Source organism: Pleurodeles waltl, chromosome 8 (assembly GCF_031143425.1).
Source record: "Pleurodeles waltl isolate 20211129_DDA chromosome 8, aPleWal1.hap1.20221129, whole genome shotgun sequence".
Lineage (NCBI taxonomy): Eukaryota > Metazoa > Chordata > Amphibia > Caudata > Salamandridae > Pleurodeles > Pleurodeles waltl.
The window spans coordinates 1,480,296,142-1,480,310,573 of NC_090447.1; the positions used below are offsets into that span (position 1 = coordinate 1,480,296,142).

At 41.9% G+C, this 14,432-nt stretch overlaps 1 protein-coding gene across 3 annotated transcripts in view; it reads left to right on the forward strand.

Annotated features, from left to right (window-relative positions):
* Positions 1-14,432, forward strand: part of TEX55 (testis expressed 55) — a 404,270-nt gene that overhangs the window by 103,836 nt on the left and 286,002 nt on the right. For all 3 annotated transcript variants that reach the window (XM_069202663.1, XM_069202664.1, XM_069202665.1), the window contains exon 4: positions 6,318-6,377. In XM_069202663.1, coding sequence (XP_069058764.1) covers positions 6,318-6,377 — 60 coding nt within the window. The remainder of the gene's footprint in view (positions 1-6,317; positions 6,378-14,432) is intronic.

Below are 14,432 nucleotides of genomic sequence, written 5' to 3' on the forward strand. Positions count from 1 at the left end.
TCTTCCTGAGCTAGAGTGGTGGAAGGAGCTGCGACTTGCACCTGAATAGGGCTGTGCCTGTCCTCACACAAAGCAGTCTCCAACCCCCAGGAGTGTGTCTGGGACCAGGGCAGAAATGGCAGGGTCTTGTGCACTACAAAGATTTCTCTTTGAAGTCTTCCTACTTCTAAGACAGAAATGGTTATAAGTACTGGACTAATGACCCCTCAAATTTGAACACTTCTGGACTGAGGACATTCTGCCAGGCAGAAGAGCTGGATGCCATAGGAGGGACTGCCATGCTGCTTGTTGCGTTGTTGTGCTGGCCTGCTGCTTGCTGCTTCTGTCCTGGGAGTGAATGGACTGGACTTTGCTTTCTACGCCCTACTTTCCAAGGTTCTCCAAGGGCTTAATCTGTGCTTCTTTCCTGTTAAGAAGTCTCAGGGACATCAAAGATCTCACCTGCCAGTGCCTGGGTACTGGGTACTTCTGCTCAGAGTCCTGACTTGCCATGTGGTGCCAACTCCAGTCCCTGGGCCATTGGAAGTGTACGCTGGTGACCTGAAGGAGAAAATCCACGCACTGGTGCGCCGTGGCAGAAAAAGCAATGCAGCGCCTGTCCCGCGGCTGGAGAATCAACGCAGTGCCTGTTTCCTGCGGCTCCATCAAAACAGCACATCTGGATTTTCTACCCATCCTCCCAGGGGCATCAATTTCTCACTGACCCCCGCACCGCAGTAAGGAACCAATGCTGTGTGTCCAGAAATCAATGCATCCCCTTTCCTGCGAGGAAGGAACCAACGCACCACCTCTCCTGCAAGGAAAGAATGGACGCATCACCTCCCCTGCTCAGTAAGAAATTGATGCATCGCTTTGCCCTGCGCAGTAATGAATGATGCATTGATTTACTTTTCGGCACCTGACCTTGCCTGCAGTCCGCATTGTCTTTGTTTTTGACGCATCTCAAGTAATTTGTGCTAAAACGATACAACCATTGATTCCTATGGATTAAGACTCATTGAAACCTCTAAAAAGTGCTATTGTTACTTGTGTATGTTAGATTTTTGTTGTTGTGGTCTTTTTCAGTCAGACAAATATTGGCTATTTTTCCAAACAGGTGTTTAGTCCTTTGTGGTGTTTTCATTGTGCTACTGTGTGTGAGTGTACAAATACTTTACACAGTGCCTTTGAGATAAGTCTGCCTGCTCGTGCAAGCTACCAAGGGGTTGAGAAGGGGTTATCTTAGGTGTGTGACTCCTTTACCCTGATTAGAGTGAGGGTCCCTACTTGGGATACATAAAAACCACTGGCAACTATATGCTCCATTTCTAACGGAGTTTATGATGCTACAACATATGCATAGAACATTTTCAAATGGTCAGTCATCATCCATTGTGATACCTAATATCACAAAACACTGTCCATCTAACTTCAAATTGATACATTATGTTTTATAGGTAAGCCATTTATGATCTAATAGGGTGGAATTGATGTTGCTATATGTAGCTAGTTCATTCAGTGCCTTTTGCAATCCAATTGCAGTTTGATCTAATACGATTGTGTTATCTGCATTTTGTAAAATGTCCATCTTTTGATCTGCCATATTTGGGGAACAAGCTTTTGCTAATGCAAATGTTTTATAGATTCTTACCAGATAAAGGTTAAATAGCAGAGGGGCTAAAATGCTGCCTTATTTCAGTCCTTTATTGGTGTGGATTTTTGATGTCTTTGATGACAGTTTGGTTTTGACCCAGGTGTTGATGTAGATACTCATTATAGCTCTTAATAAGAGATAAATTATGTCCTGTTTAATCATTTTAGCCCATGATTTGCTTATGTCAATGTTGTCAAAACCTGTTGCAATATCTAGAAAGATCTAGAGAGATGACATATGATAGACATCCCATTTCATTACTCATTGCCTGGTCCACAAATATCGCTATGGTTTGTAAATTATCTTCAAACCTGCAGCCTTTCTGGAAGCCTATTTGCAAAATAGGTATAATATGTTTCTCTATTGCCCATTGTTCCAGTTCTTTATGAAGTAATTTGGCAAAGCACTTCCCTTCCACTTCAAGCAAGGTTATATATGGAAATTGTCTGGCATGTTAGAGGGCCCTTTTTATGAGCTGGACAGATCCCCTTCAGCTGTATGGAGTTGAATTTACAGTCTGACAGTTTCTGTAAAGCAATAATATTATATCTGCCTATTGTGAATGTGCTAGTTTAAAAATGGCTGCTTGAAAGCTGTTAGATCTCCATTGACTTGATTGTGTTCTCCATCTCTCTTAGAGTTATGGACAGCCCTGAACCCTTTGCCAATGTTGGGCCTGGATGTATAAAATCTGCTTCACCTTCAGAACTTATTATTGAACTATCAAAATATAGATTTTTGTTATATATTGACCAGTTAGCTGGACTAATGTTGACAGAAACAATTTGGCTTTTGTTTGATGCTGACTGATTGACCAAGACCCAGAATTTCTTTGAATCTTTTAACTTTGCAGCTTCATGTAGCTTAATCCATTGTTTCTCTTCCTAATGTTTTTTTCCTATAAAGAGTTCTTATTTGTTTTATTTTCTCCTTTAATCTGTTATCATTGTTGCCACTCTTCAGGGATATCATGGCCTTGTTTAGTTTCAAATTGCCAATTTTTCAATTTCTTTGTGGCGGGTTTAAAGCATTACAAATTGCCATCCCAATGGGCGTGATGGCTCATTCAAGTAAAATGTCTCCTTCAATTTGGATAAAAACTTTGCCCGTGCCAGTGGGGTGCAAAAATAATTGTTTCCTACTATGGTTTATTCCTCTGTGCATGGTTTCAACACGCTATTCAAGGTTTTAAAATTGGAGGTTTGCCATTTCAACTTTTTGCTTGCCACAATTTTGGTTTGATTGCCAATAAAGTGTTGACTACTGTAAGTGCCTGCATAGTAGAGTAAAGTGATTTTCGGCCAGGCGTGATCACTTTCAAGGTTGAAATTACCTTGAACTCAGTAATTTGATAGAACTCCACAGTAGAAAACTATGTGTAGGCCAGATTTGCCAACCTTCTGGGAGGGAAATATGGGTATTGGCGGCAAGCTGATGTACAGGGAATTGTCAATTTTGTAAGCGTAAGCCCAGGGTTGTTAATGTTCTAGCCAAGGCTTCACCCTTCTCATCTTTTTTTCCTGGAATTTGATTTCTTTTGGAGGGATTTTCCAGTATTAATCACTGTATTCCTGCCATATTGAATCAGCATCTCTGAATAATAGATTTGAGTTAGCCTGTCAGTAACCATATTACATTAGGATGATTTGCCATTATATTGCGCATCAATACCAGCAAGATCGCGTTGTTTCCTTTTTCTTTTCAGGTCTTTGGTTAGTTGTGACTCTTTCTGAGGCGTTGGCCTTCATATTGAAAAGTCTTTGCTGACTAAAGAACTCATTGTACCTTGGCATGGGAAGTGAAATTTGTGACAGTGTCTCTTGAAGGCATATGATATTGAATTCTTTTAAACACTTAATCACATCAGGTTTAGCATTTATTACATTAATGCTCCTGATGGTCCATGAACACAAAGTTACTTGCCTGTTCAAAAAGAGGTTCCTGTTTTTAGTTACAATGTTCAAGCACCAACAGTGGCCAGGATAAATTTTCTATTGTATATTTGATTCTTCAACTCCTTTTATTATCATCTTGAACCAGTTTGATACCTGCAGAAGGCTGTGGCGTGCATTTGCATGTTTTAAATGGGGCCTGGATGTTGACATACATTTTCAAATAACCTGCTGACGTTGCTCTTGAATGGGTGCTGGGATTGGAGGTGGAATTTAGGGTGAGAGATGAGTTAAATGATTAGTTTGTCTATGCTGAAGTCTGTAAAGGATTAGTCTTCACTTTGGTTATCTTTTTTGGTAGAATATGGAGCACAAAGATGGGGATGGCAAAGTGGTCGGTGCAATCCAGGAATATCTTTTGTTTGCACTGGACTGTGGGTGATGTTGAAAAGACAAGGTTGGTGATGTAGCCTTTGGAGTGTTTTGTTTATGTGACGTACTGTACCACATTGAGTGTCATTGAGGTTGAGGACGGTGTCTCTTATTTTTTTTTTAAGTCACCCAAGATGTTAGTGTGGACATGTCGGATGGAAGAGGTGGTAAGGCAGCCTGAGACTTAATCAATGAAGCCCTTTGCCAAATCAGTAGAGATCTGATTTGGTAGGATTTGGGGTCCAGTACTTATGCTTTGGTGCCATGGTTCTGGAAAGTGGGAGAAAGTTCCAGGCCTTCCTTTGAAGTCCACAAGGTCCCTGTCCTGCCCTCCCTTGCTCCAGACACTCTACAGGAGGTCATGCAGCCAGCCCTTTGTGTGAGGAGAAGCACAACCCTATTCATGTGTAAGTGAGGCAGTGGTAAGCTCCCCCCCATCATGGCAGTTAATGGGTCTTTAAGGCCCATTAAGTCACACCTAAGCTCCCATTGTGTGACTGTCTAGAGGAAATGCACAAGGCCCAGCTGTCATCTACCTCAGACATGTATTGAGACAGGCAGAGGCAAAGAATGGTTAAAGTAAGAAAATGCCAACTCACTAAAAGTGGCATTTATCGACTTACAATTTTAAATCCAACTTCACTATAAGTTGTGATTTTAAATTGTTAGTCCAGGGACACCATAGGTCTGCCCCTTATGAATTGGAAATTACACATAAAATATGTTTTAGGGTAATCCCAATGCTAACGTATGGGGAAGATAAACCTTGCAATACTGAAAAAATAATTTAAGAGCTTTGCAATATCTGGACATGTTAAACTTAAAAGTACATGTCCAACTTTTTAAATACACTGCACCCTGCCCTTGGAGCTAACTAGAGCCTACCTTAAGGGCAACTTACATATAATAAAAAGGAAGGTTTTGGCCTGGCAAGTTGTACAGTTGCCAGGTCGAAATGGCAGTTTAAAACTGCACGCAGAGACACTGCAATGGCAGGCCTGAGACATGTTTGAAAGGCTACTGTAGTGGGTGGCACAATCAGTGCTGCAGGCCCACTAGTGGCTTTTTATTTTTGGGCCCTGGGCACATTTAGTGTGCTTTACTAGGGATTTACAATTAAATGAAATATTCCAATTGTGGAGAAGGCAATGTTACCATATTTATAAAGTGCAAGTACAAAGCACTTGCACTGTAGCACTGGTCAGCAGTGGTAAAGTGCCCCGAATCCTAAAAGTCAGCAGAAACGAGTCAGAAAAACAGGAGCTCAGAGGGCAAAACGTTAGGGTAAACCACGCCCAGGATGCCAGGTCTAACACTTGCTATTGTAGTGTAGAGAAGTATCTCCTTCTTGTAGTGTCCCTGTAGAGATTCATCCCATGAAGAGCTTACTGTGTGGCCCATACACTGCTTTATGCTCCCCAGACCTTCCCTGGCAGGCAGGCTCTGTGCAGCTTCCAGCCATTCACACTTCATCAGGGATTGTTAGAGCATGGTTCTGGCTGGACATCAGTTTATGGCGTGTCCCTAAACATAGCCAAATCAATACCTCTTCTTTTCTGCCTATAACCAGCCCCTCACTCATTAGCCGGGGCACATGCCGTGTGGTAGCTGTCCAAACCATACATAACACATTGTCTTTCAACACCCCTGTGAGCAACTGCAAACATGAACTCCTTCAGTAGTCACCTGAATCCTTACTAGTGAGAATGCATCTAATTGATTAAAGAAATATGTGAAACTTGGAACAGGGTGAAGGAACAATAGCTTATTTCCATATCTCATATTTAATGTTTGTTGACTACTGATGGTTGTAGTCCAGTGTTGATAAACTTGATGCTGAAAATCGGAGACATCATGTCCTCTCAGCTTGATTCATTACACTGCCCCCAAGAGCAGAGGCAAGACTTTGATGCCCTGCTTTCACTAGCAGAGATCATAGAATTTATTATGGCCATAGCTTAAGGGAAGACTTGTGATCTGCTAGTTTGCTGGCAGAATGTTATTAAACATATATGGACCTATTGGAACCCCAAATACAGGAGTTGTTTTTATCTGCCAAATACAAAGGCTATCTTCTACAGGTGCACCATAAGGTACAGCAGGTAAGACTTGAACAGAGCCTACTTTAGGAGACAACATCTTGCATATAAGATGTTACTTTAGATTTCATGACCTTTAGATAGCTACTGAAACTAGCTGAGAGTGGTTACTGTATTACTAGCAGCTGAGGATCGGTACTGTGATGTGCTATTAACCAAACATGACCAACTACTACATTCACAAGAATCTTCACCACATGAGGGTATGTGACATATATGTTATGGTTTCTATAATAATATGTCTCTCTTCCCTTTTCTCAGTTCACAGACATTGAACCTATTCCAGAGGAAAGCTTTGTACCTCTAGTAACTGCACATGAGGTAAGTTGCAAGTTTACAAAACTACCATAGTGGATGCAATACAAGTGACTCTGAGCATTGAGAGGGAATTTTCTAAATGAAATGCATTTTTTGGGTCACATACATTTCTCTTATACTTATAAAATCGGGTGTAAATTTAAAATCATCAGCAGTGGCTATCTCTATTATTGCAAGATAAGCACAATTCTGAATGCCGTATTCCTAGTACTCTGCGTAATTGTCTGGCTTGTTAGGTTTCTTAATTACTATGTCAACACTTTTCTTCTGTCCTTCACTAAAAAGATGTTAACTGTTGGTCTATAACGTATAATATGTTTTTTAGACCTGTCAGCTCTTGGCATGGTTTCCTCTGTCTTTTTGGCTTCTGACCTCCTGTTTTTGATCTTGTGCAAAAAAACATTTTCTGGCTTTAGGACTCTGGGCACTTTACCACTGCTGACCAGTGCTAAAGTGCAAGTGCTCTCTGTCTAAATTATATTGGTGATTGGTTTATCTATGATTGGCATATTTGATTTACCAGTAAGTCCCTAGTATAGTGCACCGGTGTGCCCAGGGCCTGCAAATCAAATGCTACTACTGGGCCTGCAGCACTGATTGTGCCACCCATATGAGTAGCCCTGCAAACGTGTCTAAGGTCTGCCATTTCAGTGCCTACATGCGCAGTTTTAAACTGTCATTTCAACTTGGCAAGTGCATCCACTTGCCAGGCCCCAACCTTCCCTTCTACTACAAGTAAGTCACTCCTAAAGTAGGCCCGAGGCAGCCCCATGAGGAGGGCGCACTGTATTTAAAAAGTATGGCATGTTCTGGTGTGTTTTACGTGTACTGATAGTGAAATACTGCTAAATTCAGTTTTCACTATTGCAATACCTCTCTCTCCCATAGGATAACATGGGGATTGCTTTGAAATATATTTTAAGTGTCATTTCCCATTGGGAGCAGATAGAGATGTGGAGTTTGGGGTCCCTGAACTCACAATTTGAAAATACATCTTTTGGTGAAGTTGGATTTTAAATTGTAAGTTTGAAAATGCCACTTTTACAAAGTGGGTATTTTCTTGCTTAACTATTCTGTGCCTCTTCCTGTCTGTGGAATACACGTCAGGGTCAGAATGAAAGTTGGGCTGTTTGTGTATTCACTCTAGACAGTTACAGAAAGGGAGTTGAGGTGCACCCTACATAACCTGATGGCCCATCACCAGGCTGATGGGTCTTCCTGAGCTAGAGTGGTGGAAGGAGCTGCGACTTGCACCTGAATAGGGCTGTGCCTGTCCTCACACAAAGCAGTCTCCAACCCCCAGGAGTGTGTCTGGGACCAGGGCAGAAAAGGCAGGGTATTGTGCACTACAAAGATTTCTCTTTGAAGTTTTCCTACTTCTAAGACAGAAATGGTTATAAGTACTGGGCTAATGACCCCTCAAATTTGAACACTTCTGGACTGAGGACATTCTGCCAGGCAGAAGAGCTGGATGCCATAGGAAGGACTGCCACACTGCTTGTTGCTTTGTTGTGCTGGCCTGCTGCTTGCTGCTTCTGTCCTGGGAGTGAATGGACTGGACTTTGCTTTCTACGTCGTGCTTTCCAAGGTTCTCCAAGGGCTTAATATGTGCTTTCTTCCTGTTAAGAAGTCTCAGGGACATCAAAAATCTCACCTGCCAGTGCCTGGGTACTGGGTACTTCTGCTTAGAGTCCTGACTTGCCATGTGGTGACAACTCCAGTCCCTGGGCCCTTGGAAGTGTAAGCTGATGACCTGAAGGAGAAAATCCACTCACTGGTGCGCCGTGGCCGAAAAAGCGATGCAGCGCCTGTCCCGCGGCTGCAGAATCAACGCAGTGCCTGTTTCCTGCAGCTCCATCAACACAGCACATCTGGATTTTCTACCCATCGTCCCCGGGGCATAAATTTCTCATTGACCCCCGCACCGCAGTAAGGAACCGATGCTGTGTGTCCAGAAATCAACGCATCACCTTTCCTGCGAGGAAGGAACCGACGCATCACCTATCCTGCAAGGAAAGAATGGTCGCATCTCCTTCCCTGCTCAGTAAGGAACTGATGCATTGCTTTGCCCTGCGCAGTAATGAACTGATGCATCGATTTACTTTTCGGCACCTTACCTTGCCTGCGGCCACATTGTCTTTGTTTTTGACGCATCTCAAGCACTTTGTGCTAAAAAGATACAACCATTGATTCATATGGATTAAAGACTCATTGAAACCTCTAAAAAGTGCTATTGTTACTTGAGTATGTTGGATTTTTGTCATTGTGGTCTTTTTCAGTCAGATAAATATTGCCTATTTTTCCAAACAGGTGTTTAGTCCTTTGTGGTGTTTTCACTGTGTTACTGTGTGTGAGTGTACAAATACTTTACACAGTGCCTTTGAGATAAGCCTGCCTGCTCGTGCAAACTACCAAGGGGTTGATCAGGGGTTATCTTAGGTGTGTGACTCCTTTACCCTGACTAGAGTGAGGTTCCCTACTTGGGATACATAAAAACCACTGGCAACTATATGCCCTGTTTCTAACGGCGTGTATGATGCTACAACATATGCATAGAACTTATTCAAATGGTCCGTCATCATCCATTGTGATACCTAGGATCACAGAACACTGTCCATCTAACTTCAGATTGGTGCATTATGTTTTATAGGTAAGCCATTTATGATCTAATGGTTTTAGATTATTTATTGATGTTGCTATATGTAGCTAGTTCATTCAGTGCCCTTTGCAATCCAATTGCTGTCTGATCTAATACGATTGTGTTATCTGCATTTTGTAAAATGTTCATCTTTTGACTTGCCATATTCGGGGGACAAGCTTTTGCTAAGGCAAAGGTGTTATAGATTCCTACCAAAAAAAGGTTAAATAGTAGAGGGGCTAAAATGCTGCCTTATTTCAGTCCTTTATTGGTGTGGATTTTTGATGTCTTTGATGGCAGTTTGGTTTTGACTCAGGTGTTGGTGTAGATACTCATTATAGCTCTTAATAAGAGAGAAATTATTTCCTGTTTAATCATTTTAGCCCATGATTTGCTTGTGTCAATGTTGTCAAAACCTGTTGCAATATCTAGAAAGATCTAGAGAGATGACATATGATAGACATCCCTTTTCATTCCTCATTGCCTGGTCCATGAATATCGCTAAGGTTTGTAAATTATCTTCAAACCTGCAGCCTTTCTGGAAGCCTGTCGGCAAAATATGTATTAGATGTTTCTCTGTTGCCCATTGTTCCAGTTCTTTATGAAGTAATTTGGCAAAGCACTTCCCTTCCACTTCAAGCAAGGTTAAATATGGAAATTGTCTGGCATGTTAGAGGGCCCTTTTTATGAGTGGGACAGATCCCCTTCAGCTGTATGGAGTTGAATTTACAGTCTGACTGTTTCTGTAAAGCAATAATATTATATCTGCCTATTGTGAATGTGCTAGTTTGAAAATAGCTGCTTGATGCTGACTGATTGACCAAGACACAGAATTTCTTTGAATCTTTTAACTTTGCAGCTTAATGTAGCTTAATTCATTGTTTCTCTTCCTTTCATTTTTTTTATTCCTAATGTTTTTTCCTATAAAAAGTTCTTATTTGTTTTATTTTCTCTTTTAATGTGTTATCAATGTTGCCATTCTTCAGGGATATCATGGCCTTGTTTTGTTTCAAATTGCTAATTTCTTTGTGGCGGGCTTGAAGCATTCCATGTTGCCATCACAATAGGCGTGATGGCTCATTCAAGTTAAATTTCCCCTTCAATTTAGATAAAAACTTTGCATGTGTCAGTGGGGTGCAAAAATATTTGTTTCCTACTCTGCTTTATTCCTCTGTGCATGAATTCAACACGCTATTCCAGGTTTCAAATTTGGAGGTTTACCATTTCAACTTTTTGATTGGCTCCATTTTGGTTTGATTGCCAATAAAGTGTTGCCTACTGTAAGTGCCTCCATAGTAGAGTAAAGTGATTTTCGGCCAGGCGTGATCACTTTCAAGGTTGAAATTACCTTGAACTCAGTAATTTGATAGAACTCCACAGTAGAAACCCACGTATAGTCCAGAGTTGTCAACCTTTGGGGGGGGAAATATGGGTATAGGCAGCAAGCTGATGTACAGGGAATTGTCAACTTAGTAAGCGTAAGCCCAGGGTTGTTCATGTTCTAGCCAAGGCTTCACCCTTCTCATCTTTTTTCTGGAATTTGATTTCTTTTGGAGGGATTTTCCAGTATGAATCACTGTATTCCTGCCATATTGAATCAGCATCTCTGAATAATAGATTTGAGTTAGCCTGTCAGTAACCATATTACATTAGGATGATTTGCAATTATATTGTGCATCAAAGCCAGAAAGATCGCGTTGTTTCCTTTTTCTTTGCAGGTCTTTGGTTACTTGTGACTCGTTCCGAGGCATTGGCCTTCATATTGAAAAATCTTTGCTGAATGAAGAACTCATTGTACCTTGGCATGGGAAGTAAAATTTGTGTCAGTGTCTCTTGAAGGCATATGATATTGAATTATTTTAAACACTTCATCACATCAGGTTTAGCATTTATCACATTAATGCCCCTGATGGTCCATGAACACAAAGTTACTTGCCTGTTCAAAAAGGTGTTCCTATTTTTAGGTACAATGTTCAAGCATCAACAGCAGCCAGGATCAATTTTCTATTGTATACTTGATCAACTCCTTTTGTTATCATCTTGAACCTGTTTGATACCTGCCGAAGGCTTTGGCTTGCATTTACATGTTTTAATTGGGGCCTGGATGTTGACATACATTTTCAAAAAACCTGCTGAAATTGTTGTTGAAGGGTGCTGGGACTGGAGGTGGAATTTATTGGGTGAGAGATGAGTTCAATGGTTAGTTTGTTTATGCTGAAGTCTGTGAAGGATTGGTCTTCACATTGGTTATCTTTTTTGGTAGAATATGGAGCACAAAGATGGGGATGTCAAAGTGGTCAGTGCAATCCAAGAATATATTTTGTTTGCACTGGATTGTGGGTGATGTTGAAAAGACAAGGTTGACGATGTGGCATTTGAAGTGTTTTGTTTGTGTGACGTGCTGTATCACACTGAGTGTCATTGAGATTGAGGACGGTGTCCCTTGTTTTGTTTTTTAAGTCACCCAAGACGTTGGTGTGGACATGTCGGATGGACGAGGTGGTAAGGCAGCCTGAGACTTCGTCAATGAAGCCCTTGTTCTACCCGGGAGGCCTGCAGATGAGATGAAAGATGGTGGTCTGAGTTACTGAGAGTGGGAAATGGCATGTCAGCTGCACCTCGGTGTTGGCCATCCCTGAGGTTCTGCTTTTTAAGTATAGTTGTGATTCCACCAATCTTAAAAGAGTCCACCAATACCTAAAGTGGCAACTCTGCTTAATGCTGAAATAAATGTATTAGAAACGCTACATAGTTCAAGTGCAGGAAATCGTGAAATAGCACCAAAGAAATCTTGAGAGATTGGACACATGGGCAGTTTACCAAAAGGTCAAGGGTAGCAGAAGTGAGATCATGCAATACTTGGCCCACTGATGTCATCATAAGGTTGTCCCCTTGTCCTGTCCTTATCCAAGTAATTTGCTAATGTGTGGTTAGAGGAAGGGCAGGAGTAAAAGGTACAGAAAGTAAACATGGTTCTTAACATCCCATTCACTTTCTAATCTTGCAATTGCCTTCATGACTTCTGAGAACTGTGGTAACAAGGAAAATATTGGGGGCACTAAAGAGCAAGCAAGTAGTAGCCAATGATATCCGCTTGGGCAACGTCTAGAAGCGTACCAATCAGGTTAGAATGATCAGAGGTACCTTGATCAGGAACATCGCCATATTGTTCCACTGAAACAAAATTAGGCAATATGGAGTTGATCCGGCTAGCATGCAGCTTTGCATAAAGTTTCTGCTCAACATTTGACAGTGAAATTGGGCAATACGGTGCTCATGACCTAAGGTTTCTTTTTTTCTTTTTTTTTTAGGACCTATAGTGTAACACCAGATTTCTGGGACAGTAGTGGTCTTTGTGGTATACTGAATTACTAAAGGACTGGAACAAATACATATGATGTATTTATAGAGTGAGGTAGGGAGCCCATTCTACCAACTGTATTTATGGGACTGCTCAATAGCTTTATTATATTCAGATGTGCAGATCGTTAGACAAACGACTTTCGATCTGCATGACAGAGACAATTTTGGGATGTATCTTGATTTATACAACACGAGGAAAAGCAGAACGTAATTTCTAACCTACGCATGCACACATACACAGGTATAAATTTATCTGCAGGTTTTATGCTTCCTGTTAGAAATTGGATCTCTAGTTGGCAGAGGTATACATCCTGTCCAAATAGGGACCACAATCCTGGTCATGGTAAGTCAGATACACATCCTAAATTAACCTGTGATCACCCCCTGAGGACGCGAGGGACAGGCGCAAATCCAAAATCCAGGCTGACCCCGATGGAGGGGAGGTTGGCTACAGAACCCACGCAGCGTCCACTAATACAGTACCTTTGGAGCAATGCGTCAATGGAGAGGACACAATGCGTTGATTTTTCTGATGCACTTGGTGCAATGCATCACTTTTTGAAGTTTGTAGCTGCTGAACCTACCCCTGAGGCCCAAGACTGGAGAGGAGCACCTCTCCCAAGGCTAGGGATCACAGTTGGCACAGTCCAGCAGCACCAGGAGACTTGCAAACAGTGTTCAGTGTCCCTGAGACTGAAGAAGAATGGTGGAAAGCCAGCAAGCCCTTGGATACTCTTGGATGCAAGGATGTAGAGAGCAAGTCCAGTCCTTCTCACTGCAGGAGATAAGCAGCAGGAAGCAGGCCAACACAGCAGAGCAAACAGCAAAGTGACTGTCCCTCCTACAGTACAGCAAATAGTAGACCAACACAGAAATACAGTTGCAGAGTGGCAGTCCCTCCAGGCACTACAGCAGTCCTTCTTCCTGGCAGAGTGTCCTTTGTTCCAGTAGAGATCTGATTTGGTAGGGTTTGGGGTCCAGTATTTATACTTTGGTACCATGGTTCTGGAAAGTGGGAGAAACTTCCATGCCTTCCTTTGAAGTCCACAAGGTCCCTGTCCTGCCCTCCCTTGCTCCAGACACTCTACAGGAGGTTATGCAGCCAGCCCTTTGTGTGAGGAGAAGCACAGCCCTATTCAGGTGTAAGTGAGGCAGTGGTAAGCTCCCCCCCATCAAGCCAGTTAATGGGTCTTTAAGGCCCATTAAGTCACACCTAGGCTCCCATTGTGTGACTGTCTAGAGGAAATGCACAAGGCCCAGCTGTTATCTACGCCAAACATGTATTTAGAGACAGGCAGAGGCACAGAATGATGGAAGTAAGAAAATGCCAATTTACTAAAAGTGACGTTTTCCAACTTACAATTTTAAATCCAACTTCACCTCTTATCAATTCGAAATTACACTTAAAATATGTTTTAAGGTAATCCCAATGCTATCCTATGGGGAAGATAAACATTGCAATAGTGAAAAACGAATTTAAGAGCTTTGCAATATCTGGACATGTTAAACTTAAAAGTACATGTCCAACTTTTTAAATACACTGCACCCTGCCCTTGGGGCTAACTAGGGCCTACCTTAGGAGCAATTTACATGTAATAAAAAGGAAGGTTTCGGCCTGGCAAGTTGTACAGTTGCCAGATCGAAATGGCAGTTTAAAACTGCACGCACAGACACTGCAATGGCAGGCCTGAGACATGTTTGAAAGGCTACTGTAGTGGGTGGCACAATCAGTGCTGCAGGCCCACTAGTAGCTTTTAATTTATTGGCTGTGGGCACATTTAGTGTGCTTTACTAGGGATTTACAAGTAAATTAAATATTCCAGTTTTGGAGAAGGCAATGTTACCATATTTATAAAGTGCAAGTATAAAGCACCTGCACTGTAGCACTGGTCAGCAGTGGTAAAGGGCCCCGAATCCTAAAAGTCAGCAGAAACGGGTCAGAAAAACAGGAGGTCAGAGGGCAAAAAGTTAGGGTAAACCACGCCCAGGATGCCAGGTCTTACACTTGCTATTGTAGTGTAGAGAAGTATCTCCTTCTTGTAGTGTCCCTGTAGAGA